Source organism: Arachis hypogaea, chromosome 13 (genome assembly GCF_003086295.3).
Source record: "Arachis hypogaea cultivar Tifrunner chromosome 13, arahy.Tifrunner.gnm2.J5K5, whole genome shotgun sequence".
Taxonomy (NCBI): domain Eukaryota; kingdom Viridiplantae; phylum Streptophyta; class Magnoliopsida; order Fabales; family Fabaceae; genus Arachis; species Arachis hypogaea.
In genome coordinates, this window is record NC_092048.1 from 8,005,760 (window position 1) to 8,031,999 (window position 26,240).

The following is a 26,240-nucleotide window of genomic DNA, read 5'->3' on the forward strand; positions in this document are numbered from 1 at the left end:
CCCCAAAAGACTTTAGGTAGCTTAGCTTCAGTAAGCATACACCTAACTCTTTCAATCAGTGTTCTATTCATCCTTTCTGCCAAACCATTTAACTGAGGTGTTTTAGGTGGTGTCTTTTCATGCCTAATACCTTGCTGCTTGCAATACACATCAAATAGTCTACAATACTCACCACCATTATCAGTGCGAATACATTTAAGATTTTTACCTGGTTGTCTCTCAACCAAAGCTTGGAATTGTTTGAACTTTTTCAAAGCTTGGTTCTTTGTTTTCAAAGCATAAGTCCAAAGCTTTCTTGAATGATCATCAATAAAAGTAATAAAGTAAATAGTTCCGCTAAAAGACCGTACCTTCAAAGGACCACAAATATCGGAGTGCACCAATTCCAATAAGTCTGATTTTCTTGAAGGTTGATGCTTCTTGAATGATAATCTTCTTTGTTTGCTATCCATGCAATGAGAATATTTCTCCAACTCTGCATTCTTCAAACCTGAAAGAGCATCCTTTCGAGCCAAATAATTAAGTTCTTTTTCACTAATATGACCAAGTCGTCTGTGCCACAAGCTACAAACTTCTTTATTTTCAACCGCATTCACATTATCTTTTGCAATCATGGCATGCATCACATACAAACTTGAAGTACCTTTTTCTCGAGCCACCACTAAGTTGCCTTTAGTAAGCTTCCATTGTCCAAAGTCGAAAGTGATTACAGAGCCTTCATTATCAAGCCTTTTAACTGAAACCAAATTCAAGCGAACACCTGAAATGTGTCTAACATCTTTAAGTAGCAGCTTCATTCCCATATTGGTCTCAAGACAAACATCTCCTACACCAACAACCTTGGCCAAGCCATCATTACCCATCTTAAGCACTCCAAAATTACCTGGAGTATAAGAGGTGAAGAACTCCTTCTTCGGTGTAACATGTATTGAGGCGCCACTATCAATTACCCAACTGAACTCATCATCAGAAACAAGATTGATCTTGTACTCATAATCAGCAATATCAACAGTAAGAAGATCATCTGAAATAGATGATACACGATCATTACCACTATCATCCTTTTTTTCTTGCTTACCTTTGTTTTCCTTTTTCCAAATATAGCAATATTTTTTTAATGTGACCCATTTTGTGACAGTAGTGACACTCAACATTCTTGTATCTTCCCTTGGATTTGCTCCTGCTTTTACCTCTACCCTTTTGAACTCTATTATGATTTCTCCCCCTGGTTTCAGTGACTAACATTTCAGAGTGTGACAAAGAATTCTGTGTCTTCCTTCTCATCTCTTCATTTAAAATGCCACCTTTAACAAGTTGCATGCTCACTTTACCATTTGGAGCATAATTAGTAAGAGAGATACGAAATGTCTTCTAAGAATCTGGTAGAGTATTTAGCAACCACAATCCTTGAACCTCATCTTCAAATTTGATTCCCATGCTTGACAACTGATCCAGAACCCCTTGAAATTCATTCAAGTGAGCTAATACTTGTGACTCCTCCTTGTATCTCAAATTCATCAATATATTCAACAAGTACAATTTATTATTGCCATACTTGGAAGCATACAAGGATTCAATTTGATTCCACAAAGCCCTATCATGAGTCTAGTTAGCAATGTGATTGTAAACATTATCATCCACCCATTGCCTAATAAAACCACAACCTTGTTGGTGTTCAAAATCCCATTCTTCATCTGTTTTAGATTCTGGTTTTGGTGTAGAGAATATAGGTAAATGTAGATTTTTGACAAACAACAAATCTTTCATTTTGTCCTTTCATAGATGGTAATTAGTGCCATTCAAACTTATCATTCTAGTAGAATTATTTGCCTCCATCTTTCAAGCAAGTTATAACCAAATACCCAAAACTGAGCTCTGATGCCAATTGATAGGAATAAAACACACAATTTCCTACTTGCAAGAATTAGGGGAGTAACAATATCCACTCACAACAAGTATTAACACCAGCACAATAATATCCAATAGCAGCGAAAAAATCACATAAACCAGAAATTAGAGACAAGCTAGCACACCAAGATTTTTAACGTGGAAAACCTCCTCAATGAGAGAAGTAAAAACCACGAGTCACCAAGACCAGGATATAGCTTCACTATGATGAAAAATAGGGTACAAGAGAGTCACAAATTACTGCACAAAACGTGCATACAACAAGCCAAACAACCCAAGCTTCAAAGCTTTCAAAACAAGAACAAGAAGATGAAAATAACACAAAAATAGAGCTACTGTGCGTAGCTAATATCTCCAGCTACAGACATCGAATCAAAGATCCGAATAGTAAAATCAAAGAACCAGATGTGTAGAACACACTGTCCAAATTTGAGCTCGATCCAACGGTTAACGAATCTGCAGTGACTAATTTACAGAGACAGTTTTGTGTATGTGCGAAAATAACTTTCTCTCTTCTTTTCTCTCTAGTGTTTGGTGTTCTCCTTTCAAAATGGCCTCTCTCTTTCAACCCTAACTCACCTCAGCCACTTCAACTATTCATGGGTTTGGATACTAGCATTTGGACTTTTTCTTCACATAGGAAAGGAGTCTAAAAATCGAACATACACTAGTGTCATGTCTATTATTTTCAAATACTATATATAAATACAAATATTTTATATTTATATCTCAAGTATATATTTTTTAATCTCTATGTCTCAATACATACACTAACTAAACAAACTAAATGGAGCCTAATTGAAGACTTGTTGATAATTTCTTCCAAACAAGTCTTATATTTTTAAAAAATCCTTCTATTTTTTTATCAAGATATAATTTAATTACAGCCGAGTTATAATAGACGGATCAATACCCATAATAAAATAAGATATTCACCTGTATTGATCTCAGCGTTAAAAAAATCTTTATCCACACCTTGTGTTTTCAATAATTTATTGAGGTGAATAATTTAACCATTGAAAAAGAAACGAAATTAACCTCAGTCAAACGAATTATATTCAAAGGAGTTTAATCACGCAGAAAATTACCATCCACAAATCTAATATGTATTTTAAAATTACAAGTTTAGATAAAATAATATTGATTGATCCAAAGATGTTATTAAAAAATATTAGGAGTTCCGTTAAAAAAGGAAAAGATATATATATGTAAGTAAATCTGATCAAACTTTATCTTAAAATTCATCAGGCCTCAGTGATTTACATAAAAAGAAAATGACATATATGTTAAAAAAAAATCTCTTCTAGATAATCAAATAAATCCTTAATTTTACACCTTAGTTTCATATTATAAAATAAAAACTCCATCATCATTTTACTCTCTCTCTCTCTGATATTAATGCATTTATTCGCTCTATATAAATGCTTCCCTTGACCCGTTTCCATCCATCCAAAACATAACAAAACATCATGGAGTTTTTTCTACACTCTACTTTTCAATCTTCAACCAACATTTTTATTTTCTTCTGTGTCTTGGCTTTCACTGTCTTCTTCATCTTTCGACTTCGCCGAAAGCTGCCATACCCACCAGGCCCAAAAGGGCTACCCATCATAGGAAACATGTTGATGATGGACCAACTTACCCATCGGGGCCTGGATAAGCTCGCCAAACAATACGGTGGGCTTGTTCATCTCCAAATGGGCTCCCTCCATATAGTGGCAATATCAACACCACAGATGGCCCGTGAGGTTCTCCAGGCCCAAGATAGCGCTTTCTCAAACCGGCCCGCAAATGTTGCAATTTCTTACTTGACATACGACCGGGCCGACATGGCTTTCGCAAACTACGGCCCGTTTTGGCGGCAGATGCGTAAGATCTGTGTAATGAAGCTTTTTAGTCGCAAGCGGGCCGAGTCATGGGCCTCGGTTCGTGAAGAAGTTGAAGAAACGGTTCGAAGCATATCAGCGAACGTTGGTTCAGCCATGAATTTGGGTGAATTGATTTTTGCTCTAACGAGGAGGGTCACCTATAAGGCCGCGTTTGGTGCGAGTTTAAATAAGGGGGAAGAGGAATTCATGGGAATCTTACAAGAGTTTTCAAAGCTTTTTGGAGCTTTTAACATTGCAGATTTCATTCCGTGGTTGGGTTGGTTGCATGCACAAGATTTTCACAAGAGAATGGTCAATGCACGAAAAGCACTTGATGTGTTTATTGATGAGATCATTGATGATCATATCAAAAAGAGGAACATCAACATGGGGAATGATAATGATGCAGATAAGGATATGGTTGATGAGCTTATGGATTTTCTTAATGAAGGTAGTGTTGGTGATGATGCTGTGAAGCCAAACAATTCACCATCAATCCTTAAGCTTACTAGAGACAATATCAAAGCTCTTATCATGGTAATTAAATACATAATTAATATAATTATTATTATTTCCTTTTGATTTTATCATTTTAAGTTGACTTTCTCTTGAGCAATTAATTTGGCAGATATCACTACTTTTGTCTCCATCAGATATTGCTTTGATGAAATTATAGTATATTCCTTGCTGTTTCTCGTTTATTATTGATTCTTAAATAGCCAACACTTTTCAAAAAGTAAATAATTTCCATTTAGGCAGATATACTGTTGAGATTTTTGTTACAAATTCATTGAATTCTGATCGACCAAATAATTCAATAATGATGTATTATTAGTGTGAGAAATATAGTAATAATGTTTACTAAATTGTTTTTGCTTAAAATGGTTCAGTAATAATGATATAAATTACTTTCTTTGTCTACAAATTGTTATCACCTTGATAAAAGATTCTTTGCCTACTTTAATTTGACAAAAATACTATTTGTACACAAAAATCAGCCACTAATGTATTTGTATATAAATACATGTATGGTTTAATTTATTTTTAATTTATATTTGTATTTTAACATGTATTTTTATACTGATGGCTAACTTTAGTGGCTAATTTTAATGTACATGTAACATTACACTTAATTTAATAGAAATGAACACTCATATAAATCATATACAATTATTTTTTTATGTGAAGTTGAAAGTTAAAAATAGTTAAATATTAATTTAATTAAATATGTTAAATTATTTAACAGTTTTTAACTAACAACTTTACATTAAAACAAATTCATGTGAATTTTCATATTTAGTATATAATTATAAGCGATATATGATAGATACTAAGGACTTTTGAAATTTGATGTGAGGAGGTTAAAAACTAAATCCTTTATTTTGTACTATAACAAAATTAACCACCGAATAAAGAATGAATAACTAATTAAAACAATGAATATTTTGAAATTCCCATTTTTAATATTCAAAAAAATAATTTTACATTAAATCATGTAATCTTTTTGGATAAATATATTATCTCATTAGAAGTACTTTTTTTTTTCGTAAATTCATAATTTTTCAAAAAATGTATTGGTGCAAATTGACTGTAGTAGTGTTAAATATCTTTATTAATAGAATTTAACTAATATGCAGTTTAAGAGTATATGTTAAAGTTATTAGTTAAAATTAATTTATAAAAAATACATAAATTTTTTTTCTTTTAATATATTTATCATGCATTTAAGAAAATAAAAAATAAAAAATTTTTGTTAATAATAATCTTAATATGTTTTGTAAAAATAAATGTTAGTTAAATCTATTTTAATAAGATTAATAAATCTCCTAAGAATACTTTTTAAAAATGCTACAATTAAAGTTTTTAGATAGAAAATTTAAAGCATATATAAATTTTTTAGATTTCTATGCATTAAATTTATTAACAGAATTAAAAGTTTGTGCTTTGGTCATTAGGATGTCATGTTTGGAGGAACTGAGACAGTAGCATCAGTGATTGAATGGATTATGGCAGAGCTTTTGAGAAGCCCAATGGACCTTCACAAGGTCCAACAAGAGCTTGTTGATGTGGTGGGCTTGGACCGAAGGTTCAATGAATCGGATCTCGAAAAGTTGACTTTCCTCAAGTGCGTGGTCAAAGAAGCCTTGCGTCTCCACCCTCCAATTCCAATGGCTCTTCACGAGAGCGCAGAGGACAGCGTAATTGAGGGTTACGCAATCCCAAAGGGGACACGTGTCTGGATCAACGCGTGGTCTATAGGACGCGACAGCAGCGCGTGGGATGAGCCAGAGACATTCAATCCTTCAAGATTCTTGCGAGAAGCGGCACCCGATTTCAAAGGAAGCGATTTCGAGTTCATTCCATTTGGGTCGGGTCGAAGGTCATGCCCAGGGATGCAACTTGGGCTTTATACCGTGGAGTTAACTGTGGCTCATTTGCTTCATTGCTTCAATTGGGAGTTGCCCAATGGAATGAAGCCCGAGGATCTTGATATGAATGATACTTTTGGGCTCACAGCTCCAAGAGCAGTTCAACTTGTTGCGGTACCTACTTATCGTCTCAAGTGCCCCCTTTATTAAGTCCTAGAAATGTGTAGTGAAACTTGAGTATTAAGGGTAGGTATTTGTGTCAATAAAGTCATGTCCATTCCTTTTGTGTTTGCTTCTGTTAGCTTTGTTTGTGAACTTGTCATTGCAATAAATGTTGTGGTTAATTTGCTTGCTACTTAATGCTTGTATAAAGTTGGTGTTATGGTGTGGTGTTGGCAGACCTTGAACGCATTATTAAAATCTTTTCCTCATTATTAGCACTAATTCAAGTAAATTCGAAAAGAAAAAAAAATTGGAAAATCAACTTTTTCACCTAGCGTTTTCTCTTCTGTTTCTCTTAATTTTTGTCGTCAACCATTTTATTAAATAAAAAAAATTGATTTGCTAATAAAATCGAATTTCGAATTGACCGTTATAGTAAGGTGAAATCAAAGCCAAATTGTTAATTATTGGATGAGTTAATAGGAAGTTAATTTTTTAACCCATTTTTTTACCCTAAATTTTAAGTACTAAATTTTTAAAATGAAACCATAAATCATAATTTTAAATTCTAATTTTTTAAAAAAATGATTAAAAGAATAATTTTACAATAAAAAAATTAATATATACTATTTTTTTTTTTTGGCACCAGGTATCCATCAAGTCGGAAGTCCAATGACTAATTTCGCAGAGGCACACAAAGTGGGCGACCCTCTCAAGCAAGCAAACTCCATTCCCATCCTCCAGTGAGTATTGAATCCGAAAAGATGGTTAAGGGACACAAACCCTCATCATCTGTGCCAACTTGCTGGTAATATTGACTAATTAAAACCTTGTTTTTTATACTTATTTTTTTGGACTCGTTGTGGGCTTGTCTCGTTTTCTTTTGGGCCAGATTCAAAATCAAATTGATACTTCAAGTTCTTTTTCTTAAGCTCAATCCAAAACGCAGTGTCGTCTTATTCATTGTTGCATTTCTTGTTTTGCTTAATACCGAAAGAGAAAAAAAAGGTTGCATTTTGTGGTTATTCATTGTGGTTAAATATATAAATAGCTCGGAAAATGTGAAAATTAAGAAGCAAGTTCCTCCGCGAATCGATGGAGAGTAACAGAGATGAAGCAGCAGCAACAATGGGAGGAGGAGAAGGAGAAGGTCAAGCTCGAATCCCTGCTCCTAACGACAAAGCTAATCCGAATCCAAATCCAAATCCAAACACAAACCCTAATTCTCCTAATAACACCACTCGAGGATCCAAAGCAAGATCGTGTAAAGGATGTGCTTACTACTCTTCGGTTCACAAATCCAAATCAAAGAACCCTACTTGTGTTGGCTTCTCCAGTACGCTCCAACAAGGTTTCTTCCTTTATCCCGTTCCCCGCTTCTTTCTTTTACTAAAGAAAATAGTTTCTGGCATTTATTTATCTATTATTATTGTTTTGATTTCCTGAGAGCTGGTAGGCCGGGGCAAAAGAAAAGAAAAGAAAAAGGAGATTAGAAAATGCATTGGTTGAAAATGTGAAAATTTGTAGCTAAGAAAATGGCAATCTTTGTCGTTTAACATGTTATGTTTGCTACCTGAGCTTAGGAAAGCATGAAAAGCATAGTATCTAATCTTGATGTTCAATTGTATTTTGAAGGCCAAGATTCATTCCCTTTTAATCTGGGGAAGTTGGTATTTGGAGTTGGCTAGCTATGAATTTGTGTATTTGATGATCATTTTACTGGAAAATTGGATTGTTGAACATGTACGTATTCATTGTGGTGTTATAGAATTCAATTGATAGACAAATAACTTGGATTTTTTAATTTATATTACATGTCTTGAACGTAACGGATGCTGAATTGTCTAATGTTCATCAGTGTTGAGTTTGGTTATATACTATTGTTTTATTCTGCAAAGGCAGATTGAAGCATATTCTATGGCCTTGTTTGAGATGTTTATATCACTTGGTTGTTGCTTGCTCAATTTTGCAGCAGCTAGTTGATATCTCGTCATTCATAATATTTTAATTTTAGTAATATTATAAGCTTTCAAGATTTTGATTTTGATGTTCATATGCATTTAAGCAGTACCTCCATATGTTGTTGGAGAGACTGAGTTGGAAGCTTCAAAAGAGGGCCGCAGCCTTGCAAATTTCAAGTATGCTTGCCTTGGATACTCAGTCTACTTAGACAACAAGGATTCTTCTGCTGACTCACAGGACAAAACAGCGAAGTTGCCCTTTTGCACTGGGCTTGAGGTTTGATATCTAAACCTTCTTTATTATTCATGTATAGGTTTATCTCTTTTCAACATATTTAACATGATATTATTGCATGTATCATGGAGCTAGCATCAATTTATTACAGGGGATGAAAATCATTTGAGAGTTCATTGAAGAAGAAAAATAAATAAAATAAATAAGGAGAATGAGGGTGGGGAGGGTGGTGGTGTCAAAGTAAGCATTTCAATTATGTCCAAGGAGATATGGTATTAGTTCTGATGCCACTGGTGCTTGTTTCAGGTGGTGTTGGAGGAGAGGTCTTCAACTTCGCCTGCTGGCCAAGTTCCTGTAAATGCTCATAAAACTGAAGGTATTGAGTTTCTCTTTCTTTTATTTATCTACATGTTTACAGTTCATGGGTTATTTCCTTCCTTTTCATTTGTTCCTCTTTAACATATAAACTGAATATCAATATATTTAAAAGTATCATCATATTGGACAATTCTCTTGGTTCGTGGTGTTTCTCTTTGTAACAGTGATAACTTCTCCTACAATTGTTATATATGTAAAGCTGGAAAATGTTCATGCTATGTCATAGAAGCACTAGAGCATTTTATCTGTTGTGTTCTCTAGCATTTTCAAGTTGCTGCTTTTTGACATTATAAATTATCTTTGAAAGAAAGTAAAATATGACCACTTTTTCTGTCAATCGTAATTAGTTTTCCATTCTTGAATAATTTTATCAATTGAAGATATTCTTTGTTAATAAGTAATTATGCACCAAAGATTTTCGATAGCGCTTGTGTTTGAGCAATTTCCTCTGCCCTATTCTACCAGTAGTCTTCTCTACACTTGTAATGAGGCAAGTGATATTATCCTAATTACTGAAGCATCACTTGAAATGCATGACACAGTTATACTTCCAGCTGTTTTTTAGTATGATCCTTTCTTCTGCACAATAAATCTATGATTTGCAATGGATAAATGTGGTTCTTTATTTTTGAGAACTCACCTCTAGGTAGTCCTGGACAGAGATTATCGCATCGATTAGACTATACGTGTATAGAGTGTAGAGCAGTTGAAATTAAAAAAAAACGTGTCATCAATTTTTATGCTCTTTTTTATTTTGTTGATGATGTATTTTGAGTCTGTTACTTTTTTTTTCCCTTTGTTTTTTATTTGTTTTTCCGTTTGTTTTGTCCCTTTTTATTTATTGCTTTGCTAATCAATGTTGTTTATCCAGGTGCCCATCGACCTCATCCTCAATCACAATCACAACCACAACCACAACCACAACCCCGAAGATATAATAAACCTCCAAATACCACAGCAGAAGAATTCCTTAACAGGCAAGCATTAGTTTTCGGCATAAACTAGCTGTTCTAGCACTTTATATTTGTCTTCTAGATACAGAAATGGTATAGATGATTAGATGTTCTCTGAGTATGCTAAATCTAACCCCCTGAAGGTTCCAAATACGCAGGTTTCGAAGAAATGCAATCCTAGTGGCAGCCGGTGTTGTAAAAAACATGAACAAAGTGGGTAACTACGTAAAGGAGACCTTAGATGACATCTTATATAGGCGACCCAAGTGAAGTTTGTTACATTTCTGCATATTTGGCCATTTTTCTTATCAATGGGGCCAATTTTATTATTTGGATTCTGACGGTGTATGTATCACTTATTGTAATAAAACAAATTTAGAAATTATTAAGAATAAGTAAGGTATCACTAATTTATAATGATTCCTCTTTCTTTTGTTCTTTGCGGTCCATTAAACATGAAAGGATTTTATGATGGCTTCGTTGTACCCATGTTCTATTATGGATTTTGCAGAAGGTATCGGAGTGGGTTGGCTTCTATAGTTTGTCCGCTAATTAATACCTTTGTTTTATCTGCATTTGTTGTCTATTCTAATACGATAGCACCGTAGAATTTTTCTCTGTTTGATTTGAAAATAAAGCTGGACCTTATGACCTTTAAAGTTCATTTTTTTTTCTCTGTTACTAATTGAACATTAATTTGATGCTTGGATGTTAATGAAGCAATGCTTCGCCGTCAACTAAATTTCCATTTTTGTGATTTGTTAAGGTCAAAGATGAAAGGCCTTTGGTACTCGCTCATTTCCTAAACAATTAATGTGATACAAGAAATCATTTAATGGAGATTGACTGATCACTGATAAGTATGTTTATGTGCTCTGTCCTGCACCACTACATTTTTTTCCCTAAGAGATGAATACTCTTAATTATTAAAAAAATGTTACAATTTAGTCCCTTATATTCTTAATTTTTAGAGATACTGAAAGAACTGAATTTTGTGTCTTAAGATTGAAATTTTAGTTCTAATTTTGTCACTAAACACACTAAATTTTATGTTTTGGTGTTCAATAAAATTACTCAAAATCTTGATTAGTTGGATAGTTTTGTTTAATATTTTTGATGCACTGACAGTATAAAATATTTTATATAATTATGCAATTACATCGATTCTTTTGGATGACCATTCACGTAGTGATTGTGAAAAGTAGTTATTTTTTTTATGTGGTGTTACGTAATTTAATGCACATGTTAAATTACTTTACACTGATAATATATCAAAATTAAATTCTAATTTTGACATACCAATACATTTAAATTTTTGACAATAGAAAATGAAAATTATTTTAGAATTTTGCTAACTTATGTTCCAAAAATATATTTTAGAAGTATCATAAAAAATATTTGATTATAATTTTTGAAAATTGATTTTTTTTTTTACACTTTCAATATATTAAATGTATTAAAAATGTAAAAATTTTTATTATTATCTTCTTGACATATGACTTTAAGGCACAAATCTAGACTAAATCCCCATAGTGGTCCCCCAGATTCAGCCCGTGCATCAATTTAGCCCCTGAGATTCCAATTGCACTGTTTATGTCCCCCAGATTGCGATTCGGGCACCATAGTCCTTCGAAAATTTTCCGGCGTGACTCAGCGACGGCGTTGCTTATGTGGCACAGCCACTGCCACGTTGGACATTCAGAACGACGTCGTTTCATTGGGCAAAAAGATTGAAAGCCCACACGTCGCCGTTTTGATCACAGTGAGAATAGTAGTAACTTGGGCAAATGGTTTGGCATTCGTTACGTCTTCTCCTCCATATTTTCACACCTCTCTCAACGCTTGGTCTCCTCCTCCATAATCATTGGGCAAGGGCACTGCTGCCTGGTTTCTTAACGTTGCTGGACTGAACTTGGGGGAAGGTCCGTGGTTCGCCATTGAAGCAACGACTGAAGAACCGTTTAAGCTAGCTTCAAGGTACAAATCTTATTTTATTTTTTTAATTTTGTTGGATCATGTTTCATTCCTGAAATGGCCGATTGTTAAAGTTACTTGAACATGATGCATGTAGTTTGTGTTAGAATCCACTGCTTGTTAGGGTTTTAGTTTTTTCCTTCTTCAAACCACTAATGCATGCTCTGTTTCTTGTGAAAAGAACAAGGGTTAATCTCTGGTGGTGTGTAATATCTAAGTTATTTGTTGTTTTTGTGTTGCATGCGTGATAAATTTTAAGCATTTTCCTTGTTATGTTGCAGATGAACGCCGAATTGTTAGACATAATGTTTCATCATGGGAGAAATTTTGAGAGGGGTAAGGATGGGAGATGGACATACACACCTGACAATAAGCATTGTTTAGGTGATCTGGATGTGGACAGGTTGGATGTATTCTACCTGAGAAATTACTTCAAAGAGCTAGGCTATGAGACCATGAAGGAGGTTTGGTGGCAGGTCCCTGGGATGAGTCTGGAAGTAGGTTTAAGGCGTTTAGACTCTGATAATGAGTTGAGAGAGCTGTGTTCTCATGGTGGAAAGAACAATGGGGTAGTGGATGTCTGCATTGAACATGGCATTTCAGAACCTGAAATAGTACAAGGAGAAGATGTTGTTGTGCATGTTGATGACCAGGTGAGGGATCTTGGAGAGCAAGCCAAGTCAAATTCTAGGATGGTGAAAGACCCCCCTGTCAAACCTACCACCGAGAAGGACCCTCCTATGAGTTTAAGCATGGTAACATACAGGCCCCAAGCTAAAGAGGCGTTACTGAAGAAGAGCAATGTGAATTCTAACATGGAGTCCCAACCTAAGCCTAAGTCAAAGTCTAAGCCTAAGACAGTTCCCAAACCCAAACTCATGCCCAGACAGAACAATGTAACTAGGACTAGGAGATATTGTCTAAGGTCTGTAGGGAAAGGTATTTCAAAAGCAAAGGGAAATGCTGGTGATCATGTTCTTTTATCCTCTGACTCAGACTCTCATGACAGCTATGAGAGTGCTGAGGACGAGGCCTATAAGCCACAAGAGCCGGATGATAGCTCGGATGAATCAGGCATTGGATATACAGTTCCTTCACAGAAGAAGAAAGTCAAGAAACCCAATGCAAGGAAGAAGGTCCAGGCAGATAGTGGAAAGGAAAAAGGGAAGGCCAAGGTCTGTGTTGATGATGATGGATTTGTGGAAGACGTTTCTGATGAAGATGTGGACATCGGATTTGTGGGGGGAGGTCTAAAGGGGGATAATCATGACGCTTTTGATCCGGGGTCAGAATCGGATGGTGGCAATTTGTGGCACTCTTTGGAGATGAAAACACCACCTAATTCAGAGGATGAGCTGATTGGAGAAGAAAGTTTGGAGGAGGTATTTTCGGTGTTTAGACAGGGTGGTAGGTTCGGGAACTACATTTAGAAGTCAGGATGAAATTCAATACTAAGTGGGAGTTCAAGGAGGCAGTGAGGGAGTTCACTATACAAGAAGGGAGACGGATGAGGTTTAGGAAGAACGACGGAAAAAGGGTAAGGGCAATATGTAAGGTGAAGGATTGCAAGTGGGTTGTGTACGCATCAAGGGACCACGAAGACAGTTGCTGGCAAGTTAAGACTTTCTTCAATGACCACACTTGTCCACGAGAGGATAAGAACAGGACAGCAAATAGAAATTGGGTTGCAGGTAAGTTGGTAAAAAAACTAAGGAAATATCCCAATTTCAGGAACTGTGAGGCAACAACATATTTCAAGACGAAATATGACTTGTCGCTCAATAGGAACTCTATATCACGGGCACTGTGTGATGCTATAAATATAGTCTATAGGGATGCGAAGGAGCAATATGCCATGCTTAGGGACTATGGTGAAACACTATTGAAAACCAACCCGGGATCAACTGTTCAGATTTGCACAAAGCCACAGCTTAGTAGTGAGGTCATATTTGAGAGGATGTATGTCTGCTTGAGTGGCTGCAAGTCAGGTTTCAAGGCTGGTTGTCGTCCGTTAATTGGACTTGATGGAGCTTTTCTAAAAACTGTTTTCGGGGGGCAAATTCTATCTGCTGTTGGACAAGATGCTAATCATCATGTCTACGTTATTGCTTGGGCAGTTGTGGAAGTAGAGAACTTTGAGAATTGGAAGTGGTTTCTAGAGTTGCTACATGAGAATCTTGGAGACTACAAGACCCATGGGTGGAACTTCATCTCTGATATGCAAAAGGTAATTTCCTACTGTAACCTTAATCCTTAATCTCACATAAGTTTTAATTTGTAAAACTGTGTTAGCATGATTTAGTGCATAAAGTGCAGTATACTGCCATATTGTGATGATACCTCTGTTGTTGTGCATATTGTGATGATACCTCTGTGGTATACTATTGTTTGATATAATTGTTTGGTATAATTGTTTAGTGCATAAAGTGCAGTTTACTATACCTTTGTGGTGTGCTGTTAGGGTCTACTGCCATACTGTGATTACTGCTCTGATATAAATCTTTCATTACATACTATACCTATATGGTGTGCTGTTAGGGACTATTATGGTGATCGATTTTTAAAGTTAGGGACTATTATGGTGATCGACTTTCAAAGTTAGGGACTATTATGGTAACATATTGTTTGCTATCTTCAGGGATTACTGCCTGCCATGAAAGCCGTGATGCCTAATGTGGGCCACCGATTCTGTGTCTGGCACTTGTGGCGAAATTTCAACAAGCAGTGGAAGGACCTGGAGCTTAGGAGACTGTTATGGGAGTGTGCTAGAGCTACAACATTCCAAGAGTTTAAGGTACATAAAGCTACTTTTTCTGCAACTGCAATTAGCTTACATGGACTTTTTTCCCAACTATTAACTGTTGAAATTCAGGAATACATGGATAGGATAAAGAGGCTGAATGAGAACGCATGGAAGTATCTTGACAAGTGGCCAAGGGAGGCATGGACGAGGTCACAGTTCAGGCACAACCCGAAATTAGACTCGATTTGCAACAACGCTTGTGAGGTTTTCAATTCAAAGATCAAAGAAGCAAGGGGCAAGCCTATACTTACTCTTCTAGAAGAGGTGAGGATGTTTGTCATGAGGACTATGGCTAAGAACAAGGTTAAGTTGGACAATCACCTGGGGTTGTTACCACCCGTAATCAAAAGTAGATTAGAAAAGGTGAGGAAAGAGTCCAGACATTGGCATGCTATATGGTCTGGAGATACTGGATATGAGAAGTTTGAGGTCCATGGGCGCCCTACAAACCATGTGGTGGACTTGGGGAAAAGATAATGTACCTGCCGGTTCTGGATGTTAACAGGTTATTTTCTCCCATCCACTTACCTTTACTCATTGAATTTTACACTAGTGTTATAAATTTTGTTTTAACCTAAGCTGGATGTAAACTGGACTTGTAGGGATTCCATGCGTTCATGCTTGTGCAGCACTGGCCAGAGTCAACAAGCACCCCGAGGATTTCTGCCATAAGTTGATAACCATGGAGTCTTACAAGGAAACATACAAGTACCACATCAATCCTATACCTGGCCAAGCCTTCTGGGAACAAAGTCAGTTTAACAAGCCATTGGCACCACCAATCAAGAGGAAGCCAGGGAATCTTCAAACAAAGAGGAGGAAGGACTCCGATGAAGACACAAGTTCTAGCAAGAAATCTAAGCCAGTAACAGCCTTGAAAAGTCAGCTTCGGCCTTTCACCTGCAAGTACTGCTTGCAAAAAGGTCACACCAAGAGAGGATGTGAAAAGAAAAGAGCAGCTGATGCTGCTCAAGCTGCAGCTGATGCTGCGGCTGCTGCAAAGGCAGCAGAGGCTGTTAAAGACCCTAAAAATGCTAGTGCACAAGCAACTGCAACTGCCTAGGCCACCACAACTAACACTGCAACTGCCACTGCATCTGCCAGTGCCACTGCAACTGCAACTACTACTACTACAGCTACGGCTACTGCTAATGTTACAATCAATTCTGCTCCTATTGGTCAAGCTTCAGAAATTGATATCTCACAGCCAATTTGTTCTGAACCAGAAGACTCTCAAAAGGTACAATATTAATTCTATAATAAGCCTTTCTAATTTGTATAGTTTACTGGGTGACAATGTTTGGTATTTATTTCTGGTTTGAAATTTGTATAGTTCACTGAAGTAACCGGGGAACCAGCCACAAGACCTGCCAAACTGCCTGCTAGAAGAAGGTCACCACCAACAACCCCTTCTACAACACTGGACCCAATGAAGGGTGCGAGTTCTACCACTGCTTTACGATTCACAAATTTTCTGAAGTTCGTGCCGACTCCTGGATTTAAGCACCCCCGGAAGAAGTGAACTTTCGTATTAGGACATTAGGACATTTTGCTTGTCAAGTGTTTGTTTTTTGTTAAAAGATACAGTGACTGCGCTCACTCTAAACAATGGTTCATTTTGTTGATTACTAATCAAGTATGTCATGCTACTTGTTCAATTACTTATGGTTGTAATGTGTTAAAACTATGAATGGTTTGCCATATTTTGGTATAGATCAATTAATACTGTCCATGGTTTGGATCAATCTTTCTGTTACTTATTTACAAGTACTTTTACTTCATCCAACAGGATATTATATTATATCAAACTAAGATCATTTACACAAACCTTGTTATGTTACCACATAACACTTTCATTCATTAATTTGGGAACTACATTACATTGATATGTTCTCAACCCTTTAATAGCACCAATCCTACAAAAACAACAACTACTAAGAACCCAAATCCAAGAACATGAGTTATGAATTTCAGATTCCTAATGTCTGCCTCCATCTTGCCCATCCGCCATGCAAAGTTCATCTTCCTGTCACCATCATCATCTCCTGCAACAGCTCTTTCAGACACCTCCTCTTGCACAGAATCAGCCCAGACGAATAACCCACACTATATTTTTCCACTTGTCTGCAACCAACCAAAATAATCAACCAAAAAAAAAAATTTTCAATCAGCTACAAATTATTTAACTTTACTCACATTATAGTTGGGGCAACCAAAGAAGGGCTTGTTAGGATGCGACTCCGTCCCAGACCACCTTAGCACCAGCCGACAACCACAGCCGCACCAGTCCGGAACCCGTCCCTGCCTGCTTCGCGTCGTGCTTCTTCTCCATTTCTCCGTCGACGATGACCGGTTGGAACTTCCTGCAACATGGCTCCCACTTCCTCTCATGGGGGACAGCTACTGGTGTACAGAAGAGATGCAGAAGAAAACGTTGCTGGAGAGAACCATAATGAGGGAAGGCCAACGAAATTTTAGGGTTTAAATATGAAGACAGGGACTACATTGAAAAATTTTACCAAACAATCCACGTCATCTGTACACTACGGCGTCCAACGTGGCAGTGGCTGTGCCACATAAGCAACGCCGTCGCTGAGTCACGCCGGAAAATCTTCAAAGTACCATTATGGTGCCCGCAATCTGAGGGACATAAACAATACAATTAGAATCTTAGGGACTAAATTGATGCACGGCCTGAATCTGGAGGACCACTACGAGGATTTAGTTCACAAATTTACTAAGACCTTTACTCTAACAGTCTGAATTCACATTGAAATCAACTAACAAAAAGACATAAATTTTAGAACTTGGAAAGTGGACCCACAAATACCGCACTTTTCTTTTCTTTTCTTTTCTTGAAGAGAACCACTCGCATTTGTGCACTCCGAGGAGATTTAGCAACAGCATGTGATCTCACTCTCTCTCTCTCTCTCTCTCTCTCTCTCTCTCTCTCTCTCTCTCTCTCTCTCTCTCTCTCTCCCACGGCCACTAGTAATTCAATTGTCGGCGATCTCAGCTATAAAATACCATAATTGACCTTCGCCATTTCTCTGCACACTCTTAACATTACAACATTCTGCGCTCAAAAGATGAAGGGAGTGTTTGTAGTTGCGCTCATTGCATTTGCATTCTTGATGGCTGCGAAGTTAGCGAGTGGAAGTCACGACTACCAAGACGCGTTGACGAAGGCAGTACTGTTCTTTGAAGGGCAGAGGTCAGGGTTCTTGCCGCAGGACCAGAGGATGAGCTGGCGTAGCAACTCCGGACTCAGCAACGGATGGACCTACAACGCCGATCTCGTCGGCGGTTACTACGACGCCGGCGACAACATCAAGTTTGGGTTTCCGATGGCATTCACCACCACTATGCTCGCTTGGAGCGTCCTTGAGTTCGGTGCCATCATGCCTCCCAATGAACTCAGAAACGCAATGCTTGCAATCCGTTGGGCTACTGATTACTTGCTCAAGACCGTTTCTCAGCCTAATCGAATTTTTGTTCAGGTTTCATTTCTCTACCTAATTCAAGTTGCTCTTTTGTTTTAACTATAATCGAATTTAAGCGACACTAGATTAAGAAGTAAAACGATGAATTGTAATCATGATAATTTATTAACGATGTAGAAAAATAGGTGTAAGGAAAATCATAATTCGCATAAGATCTCTAATGCTTGAATAAAGTTGCCTCAAGTAAGAGAATATATGTCATTTGGATTAGAAAACGAGTATATAATTACGGTAATGCGTAGTTGATTTGGTTTTTCTTTATTTGTAAAGAAAATATGATGAAGATAGTATAAACTTATTGCGTGAACCAAAATTAAATTCTATTTATATTTATTAATTTACAGAAATGGAATGTCAATTTTATTAATTTTCTTTTGCTTAGAAAAATTGAAAAAGGAAACAAATTTGTTGTTAAATGGCCCACTCTAATAATGTTGATTAAAGTTTCATCATTGCACGTGAAAGTGTGGAATACTCAGTGTTTTCTTTTTTTAATTGGATGAGATACATTTACTTTTTATTAATGCTCCGACTAGCGGGAGATCAAATTCTTTAAAAAAATTGATAAAATAAATAAATAAATAAAAATATTTAGTAACAAAAAAATTATTAAAAATAGTTAAAATTTGTCTTATTTAATATTCGTCAATTATTGTTAGAATTATTGAATACTAAATAAAATAAATTTAGATTCTTCTTTTATCTTCCTAACATTAAAAAAATTATTTTATTTTTGCCTTACTAATTTTTAAAAATATATTTTTTTTGGGAAGAAATATACTGCAATTTAATTGAAGTGGTTGAGTTGGTAAATTGGGTTGTTGGGTGAAGGTCGTCTGGGAATTCAAGAGAGGCTTCAACTAATCCGTACAAGTGGCGGGAACATGGTCTCCTTTTGTCTGCTATTGATCCTTTGGACCCACACCACAGGGCCAGCAGCCCAGCACCATGCACCTTTTCAATCATTCATGATTCATCACTCAACCCTCATAGGGCACAGCCTGGATAATCCAAATCTAAACCCACCCCTATTAGTTTCAATTTAATTTCTATTGAATAAAAAAATTATACATACATACATACATACATGATACATACATGCATGTGTACAATAATAGTGTCATATTCTACTATTTGTAGTGTGTTACCTACACTAGTGTCAAGGTTTAATGAGTGATGACTAACAAACTTGAATTGATCAGACACTTTTTTTTTTTTTGAGAAAAGTCTTGCTTAATCCCCATCCTTTAATGTCCACAAATGGGCCACTTTTGCTTTTGTCAAATGCGGTCATAGTTAGTTATAGTTTCTCAACTATGCATGAACGTGGACCACAATTGGGTCTTGAAATTCATAGGCTTAGAAATTTACAAGTTGAGAATTCTTTCCTTTTCAATTCTTAATGACTTAATGTGGAAGCAAGCATACGTCGTTTACACACAAGGGAATAAGCATAAAGATGCCCCACGTTCCCTTGTGCTTTATACCATTCACTTCTCATTTGTTGCTAACTTTGCATGTGTTAGTTTTTGCTATGTCCCCTTTACAAATTTCTCTTGAAAATGATCTTAATACGATTAAACAAAAAGTTGTAATTAAAATATTGCGAGCATTAACAAGAATTCAATGTTTTCTTATAATTATTATGTCTTATGAGGACCTTTAAAATAATTGCATAGGTGGGGGATCCACGCTCAGACCATGATTGTTGGGAGAGGCCTGAGGACATGGACACAGCCAGGACGGTGTACGCTGTTGATGCCCCAAACGCGGCTTCTGATGTTGCCGGTGAAACCGCGGCCGCGCTTGCAGCCTCATCCTTGGTATTCTGGTCAACTGACCCGGGTTATGCAGAAACATTGTTACGGAATGCTATTAGTGCCTTCCAATTTGCAGATAACTACAGGGGTGCTTACAGTGACAATGCCAATGTTAAGTATAGTGCTTGCCCATATTATTGTGATTTTGATGGATATCAGGTAACTAATTTGATTATTGGATAAGTTGCTTTTGCCTTTTGGATATACTAGAGACTAATAGCATTGGTAGGATAGCGATTTAAACTTTTCAATGAAAGAGACAAGGAAAATGATGCATCCAAATGATAAATTTAATAGATTAATTAGCATAAATACAAGTGTAGCCATCATAGCTAAATCCAATTAGCATTCTAATTTCTTTATATTTATGCTCATCATTGACAAAGTTCAAAAGAAATTTGTGTGCAGATATAATGTACACCATTGGTATAACATGTAAAACTATTTTACTCTGCTGATATATAGTAATTGAATTTGAATAGAATATGCATTAACGGAATTTGTGACTTGTGACATGATAGGACGAGTTATTGTGGGGTGCGGCATGGCTAAGAAGGGCCACGAAGGATGATAATTTCCTCAACTACCTTCAAACCAATGGCAAAACGCTTGGTGCTGACGACAACATCAATGAATTTGGTTGGGACAACAAGCATGCTGGCCTCAATGTTCTTGTCTCCAAGGTCAGCCTCTCATTACTCCTCTGCTCCACTAAACCACACACATTAAAATCACAAAAGTTTAATGTGACACCAAAAATGTACACAAATCATACCAACAGAAATTAAAATCAACGTGCATCTTGTTGATAATCAAATTGATCAATCCCTCTCCTTTTCTCTCCCAGGAAGTCCTTGAAGGAAATCTATACTCACTTGAATCCTTCAAGGCGTCAGCCGATAGCTTCATGTGCACGCTCATACCCGAATCTCCTAGCTCACACATAGAGTACACTCCTGGTGGACTTTTGTTTAGGCCCGGAGGGAGTAACTTGCAACATGCTACTTCAATTTCATTCCTTGAGTTGGTTTATGCTAATTACTTGGATCACACGTCACAGTCCCTCAATTGTGGGAATGTTGTGGTTAGCGCTCAAACACTTCGGCAACATGCTAAGAGGCAAGTTGATTACATTCTGGGTGATAATCCAATGGGGTTATCGTACATGGTTGGATATAGCAACTACTATCCGCAGCGCATTCATCACCGTGGCTCCTCTTTACCTTCCATCAAGGATCATCCTCAGTTTATTGCATGCAAGGAAGGTTCAACGTACTACAACTCCACTGATCCAAACCCAAATGTGCTTGTGGGAGCCATCGTTGGAGGACCTGGGGAAGATGATGTGTATGTGGATAATAGGGATGATTTTAGAAAATCCGAGCCAACCACATACATCAATGCACCATTTATTGGTGTTCTAGCATATTTTGCTGCTAATCCTAACTTCAGTTAATTCATGTGTCAACAAATACAAGTTATTTTTTGTAAATTAAAGAAAGATATAGGGCTAAGATTAAGATGTCTCTCATCTTGAGGGAATTCAAGATAGAAGAGGCTTTGCCCGTGTTTTAGAAATGTAACTGAATTGAGTTGAAGTCACAAAAGCTCCTTGTGACTTTTATTTTGTTTTCATTTATAAGGGGGGAATCAAACTTCTAATTACTTATAAACAAAACCGCAGGAACAAACATGTTCTTATTATTTCTCAGTTTAGAATTAGATTTTAACTTTTTTTCAAAAAGGTGTAAACTCTTGAATATCTGTTTGTTTGTTGAGAATAGAAGACTGATCATAAAACCTGCTATATACATGTAGTTCTAAAAAATTGAATTCAGGATATGAAGTTTAAGTAACCCAAGTAACTATCACCAGTGCTAGGCTTTATGAGTTTTTATAAATTCTAAATCTTAAACTTCACATTTTTATTCTCTAATTCAGCTAAATAAAATTTTTTGGATAAAGTATGATTTTTGTCTCTAATATTTGTGACTTTTTTCAAAAATACCTATTTAATTTTGTTCAATATTTGTAACGTTTTCGATTTATTCAATTTTGTCCTTTCAATTTGTGCCAAAACTATCTCCCAAAGTTTTTAATTTTGTCCCTAAAATTTTACATGAACTAATGTACAAGAGTAATTTTGACACAAATCAAAAGATGTTGAGCGTATTTTTTAAAAAATCGCAAACATTAAGGACAAAAAAAACATACTTTACCCCCTTTTTTTTTTGTTCGAACTATATATTCTCTTTTGTGTTTTGGTATTGGAACTACATTTTTCAAAACATAGGGGTTAGTTTTTGGGCTTGACAATGATAGAATCCAGATAGAAACTTCATGGGCCAACGAGATGTAAGGACAAACCAAGGTATTGGGCTTCCTTTGGTGGATTAGATCCATCTCTTGTTCAGTCTAAGCCGGGATGAACCAAGTTTTCTTTTTGAAGTTAATCTTGTCCTGACCAAAAAAAAAAAAAAGTTAATCTTGTATTTTGTTAACCAGAATCTTCTAATGTTTCATAACTATTGATATTGCTGCATTTTAACCAAGGTCATTGAATAATGAATATAATTGCAGTTTGGCATGTGTGGCAGGGGAGGGAGGTCTAAATCCGCAAGTAACTAACTCACATAGCAATATAGCATGGTTTTGAGACCTTAATCTCACAAGATCCTATAACTAAACCAGGACCATAGACCACTAAGAAGAAGACAAATCAAGATAATCATAAGGTAAATTATAACCGCATATACTTGTATTCCCCTAGAAACCACTCTTACTATTTTGTACCCTTTTGGATGAATGCTATACATAACATATGTCGCTACTAGTAACGCAAAGGGAGAAAAAAATATCTCCATTTTCTTAATTTTTCATTTATTTAATTTTTTTGGGGAGGTTTGAAAGGAACCATCCATTCCAAAGAACGTACCTCAGAATGCCAAGTAAGCAGGAATTATCATCCACGTGTCAAATGAGGATAGGTTGGTTGACATGAGCCTCAAATGAGATATCACTTTGTAACTATATAAACTGTGTGAAGAGCATGCATGTGTGGTAAAGAGGCACACTAAAAGAGGTTGCTGTAGGGGATAAGATTCTTGTGTTGTTGCTGCTGGTTTAGGCATATTCATTATTTTTCTTGCATTGAAACAATGGCCTCAGCATCAGCATCAGCAACTCTTCTCAAGTCATCCCCAGTTCTTGACAAGTCTGAGTGGGTTAAAGGCCAAACACTTCGCCAAACTGCAGTGTCTCTTGCAAGAACTAACTCTGCCACCCCTTCACCACTCACCATCAGAGCTGGTTCCTATGCCGACGAGCTCGTAAAGACCGCCGTATGTATCAATCATTAACCAAGGATAGACTCACATGTAGATAACAATTTAAAAGTTTACAACTAACAATTTCACGTGAAGACAACTGCACGAGTTTACAACTAACATATCATTAGTAGTGTTTATTTGTTTTGATGTTGAGTTAGTTCAAATTGTTGATGTGAATGCAGAAAACTATTGCCTCACCGGGGCGTGGTATTCTGGCCATGGATGAGTCGAATGCTACCTGTGGGAAGCGTTTGGCCTCAATTGGGTTAGAGAACACCGAAGCTAACCGCCAAGCATACCGTACCCTGCTTGTGTCAGCACCAGGCCTTGGTCAGTTCATATCTGGCGCCATTCTCTTTGAGGAAACTCTCTACCAATCCACCGTTGATGGCAGGAAGATTGTTGATGTACTTGTTGAGCAAAACATTGTTCCCGGTATCAAAGTTGACAAGGTAAGCCTTTTTTATTTCAATTTCCTTTCAAATTATACTGAACTTATGTGTACAATATAAGAAAAAAAAAAGTTGATATATTGGTCAACTGTTAATCAAAAGTTGTTAGCTTTTCTAGAATTCCTGTACTCTTCTTATGTGAACTTGGTAGTATTTGATTTGATTGATGATAGAGATGTGGGACATGTAACCTCCCATTGGATGGAATAGGCTCTGATACCATATTAGAAACCCAAAAAACTTGCTGATAGGGTGAGAGATGTTTAGCACTTAAAAATTCTTAAGACACCTTATCTTTTAGAGATGTGGTTTAATAATTTATGACATTCTACACTTTAACAAGTGGTTTATGTGGCAATAACAACAGGGTTTGGTGCCATTGGCTGGTTCCAATGATGAGTCATGGTGCCAAGGTTTGGATGGTCTTGCCTCTCGCTCAGCTGCATACTACCAGCAAGGTGCTCGTTTCGCCAAATGGTGAGTTTCTGCCTATTGTTATTGTCCTCTTTTTCTTTGGCAGCAACATCAAACTTATACCAAACTCAATTTCATTCATAAATTAGGCGTACCGTTGTGAGCATCCCCAATGGTCCTTCTGCTCTTGCAGTTAAGGAAGCAGCCTGGGGTCTGGCTCGCTATGCTGCCATTTCTCAGGTGAGAAGTGAGAAACACTAAGTTACATAAAGAGATTTTCATTTTGGTTTCACTTCTATAAATACAGTCTTCTGATGTGCATTCTTTTTAATGCTTAGGACAATGGCTTGGTCCCAATTGTGGAGCCAGAGATCTTGCTTGATGGTGAACATGGCATTGACAGGACTTTTGAGGTAGCGAAAAAGGTTTGGGCTGAGGTTTTCTTCTACCTTGCTGAGAACAATGTCCAGTTTGAGGGTATCCTCCTTAAGCCTAGCATGGTTACTCCTGGAGCCGAGTCCAAGGACAGAGCCTCTCCTCAGAAAGTTGCTGACTACACACTCAAGCTTCTTCACAGCAGAATTCCCCCGGCCGTCCCCGGAATTATGGTAAGTAACACTGCCAAACTCCATCATTACATTGTTCTTTATATGTTGATGTACTAAGAAAATGTCCAATTTTGTGTAGTTCTTGTCTGGTGGACAATCTGAGGTGGAAGCAACTCTCAACTTGAATGCAATGAACCAATCTCCAAACCCATGGCATGTGTCCTTCTCATATGCCAGAGCCCTCCAAAACACTTGCTTGAAGACATGGGGAGGCCGTCCGGAGAATGTCAAGGCTGCTCAAGATGCCCTCCTTTTCCGTGCCAAGTCTAACTCGCTTGCTCAGCTTGGAAAGTACACCGGCGAGGGTGAATCCGAGGAGGCCAAGAAGGAGTTGTTTGTGAAGGGCTACTCCTACTAAGATGTTTGATAGTGGTTATGGATATGATACATGTTAGGCAACAAAAACAAGATGGAATGGAAGGCTAATTTGTGTAAAATTGTGTAATGTTTTTATGTAGTCTTGGAGACTATTTTTGTTTATGAACACTTTCACCTCTACAACTTAATAAACCTTTTGCTATGAGTTAGAAGCTGTGTCCTTGGATATATATGCATCTTCATACAGTGAATTTCTGCACTTGATGAAAGCCCTCCTTCAAAGAACTAACTATGACCTTGAGTATATACCCATCTCCTTTAATTTATTTAGATGCAAGAACCATAATGCAGTTAATCATTAGCTAGAACTAACAGAAGCTGTAAACTGATAACTGAACTTTTTCATTCCCATATTTATTTCCCATGTACTTAATTGTGATCAATCATAAGCTACAAAGAGTCAAGGATCTGTCTTGGGATAACAAATCAACAAAATTGTAACCTCAACTATATTACTCTTCTAACTTGTTAAAAAGGCAAATGGGTTATTAATATTTACCTTTTATCATATATGTTAAGTTGGTTACACATCTCTTTGTTATTAAATATAGTGTAGAATTTATATAAAAGATTTTTCACTTTCATCTATTTAAAAAATTATGTGTCAGATATACGAGACAAAATAAGTACACAAAATATTTCTCTTCTTAATAAAGAATTTTCTCCCAGAAATGAAATTTTTTACTAATGTATATCTAGTGGCCTTCCGACACGACTAACCTCTTAAACTAGACTCAAGCTCAACACAATATCAATTCCAAAAAAACACCTGAGAGCCCCTCTCTTCTTGGCCTTTACATTGTTTACATAGTCTTTTCTTTTTCTCTAGTTTTACTCATGAATCATGATTTTCAACTTTTCACTCAAGAATTACATCAGCAAAGGATGAATGATGATGTGTAAGATTTGATCAAGTTGTGAACTATGCATATCTAGCAAAGGATATTCTTTTAATGCCCCCCCCCCCCCCCCCCCCCCCTTCTCTCCACACCTGTCTTTTCTTTTGTGATAGATATTGAATATGGTTTTGTACTTCATTCCTTGTACTCTTCTATGCTAAGAATACTAGAATAGGAAATAAAACACTCAGTAGATTACTGTAGTAGAATGTTGATTAATCACCAA

General features: G+C 36.6%; 5 protein-coding genes across 6 annotated transcripts; all 5 read left to right on the top strand.

The window, feature by feature from the left end:
* Positions 1-3,316: 3,316 nt before the first annotated feature.
* LOC112736935 (cytochrome P450 84A1) lies at positions 3,317-6,500 on the top strand. The gene is made up of 2 exons (XM_025786617.3): positions 3,317-4,313; positions 5,732-6,500. Exons 1-2 carry the CDS (start codon positions 3,378-3,380, stop codon positions 6,353-6,355), a joined length of 1,560 nt encoding a protein of 519 aa, XP_025642402.1. The 5' UTR covers positions 3,317-3,377; the 3' UTR covers positions 6,356-6,500.
* A 660-nt stretch (positions 6,501-7,160) lies between these two features.
* LOC112736936 (uncharacterized) lies at positions 7,161-10,254 on the top strand. The gene is made up of 5 exons (XM_025786618.3): positions 7,161-7,658; positions 8,376-8,545; positions 8,810-8,879; positions 9,753-9,858; positions 9,993-10,254. The coding sequence occupies exons 1-5, from the start codon at positions 7,403-7,405 to the stop codon at positions 10,102-10,104; spliced, it is 714 nt and encodes a 237-aa protein (XP_025642403.1). The 5' UTR covers positions 7,161-7,402; the 3' UTR covers positions 10,105-10,254.
* A 2,992-nt stretch (positions 10,255-13,246) lies between these two features.
* Positions 13,247-15,088, top strand: LOC112732537 (uncharacterized). Its single transcript, XM_072210520.1, has 2 exons — positions 13,247-14,035; positions 14,447-15,088. The coding sequence occupies exons 1-2, from the start codon at positions 13,247-13,249 to the stop codon at positions 15,086-15,088; spliced, it is 1,431 nt and encodes a 476-aa protein (XP_072066621.1).
* A 2,284-nt stretch (positions 15,089-17,372) lies between these two features.
* On the top strand, positions 17,373-21,612 carry LOC112736937 (endoglucanase 24). The gene is made up of 4 exons (XM_025786619.3): positions 17,373-18,111; positions 19,794-20,093; positions 20,456-20,617; positions 20,782-21,612. Exons 1-4 carry the CDS (start codon positions 17,701-17,703, stop codon positions 21,388-21,390), a joined length of 1,482 nt encoding a protein of 493 aa, XP_025642404.1. The 5' UTR covers positions 17,373-17,700; the 3' UTR covers positions 21,391-21,612.
* Positions 21,613-22,462: 850 nt separating this feature from the next.
* Positions 22,463-25,264, top strand: LOC140172901 (fructose-bisphosphate aldolase 1, chloroplastic). 2 transcript variants are annotated; one of them, XM_025786620.3, is made up of 6 exons: positions 22,463-23,275; positions 23,446-23,715; positions 24,083-24,192; positions 24,279-24,369; positions 24,468-24,737; positions 24,817-25,264. In XM_025786620.3, the coding sequence occupies exons 1-6, from the start codon at positions 23,093-23,095 to the stop codon at positions 25,093-25,095; spliced, it is 1,203 nt and encodes a 400-aa protein (XP_025642405.1). In that variant the 5' UTR covers positions 22,463-23,092; the 3' UTR covers positions 25,096-25,264. The 2 variants fall into 2 exon arrangements, with proteins under 2 accessions (XP_025642405.1, XP_072069208.1); XM_072213107.1 differs by having other exon boundaries at positions 22,777-23,279.
* Positions 25,265-26,240: the final 976 nt, after the last annotated feature.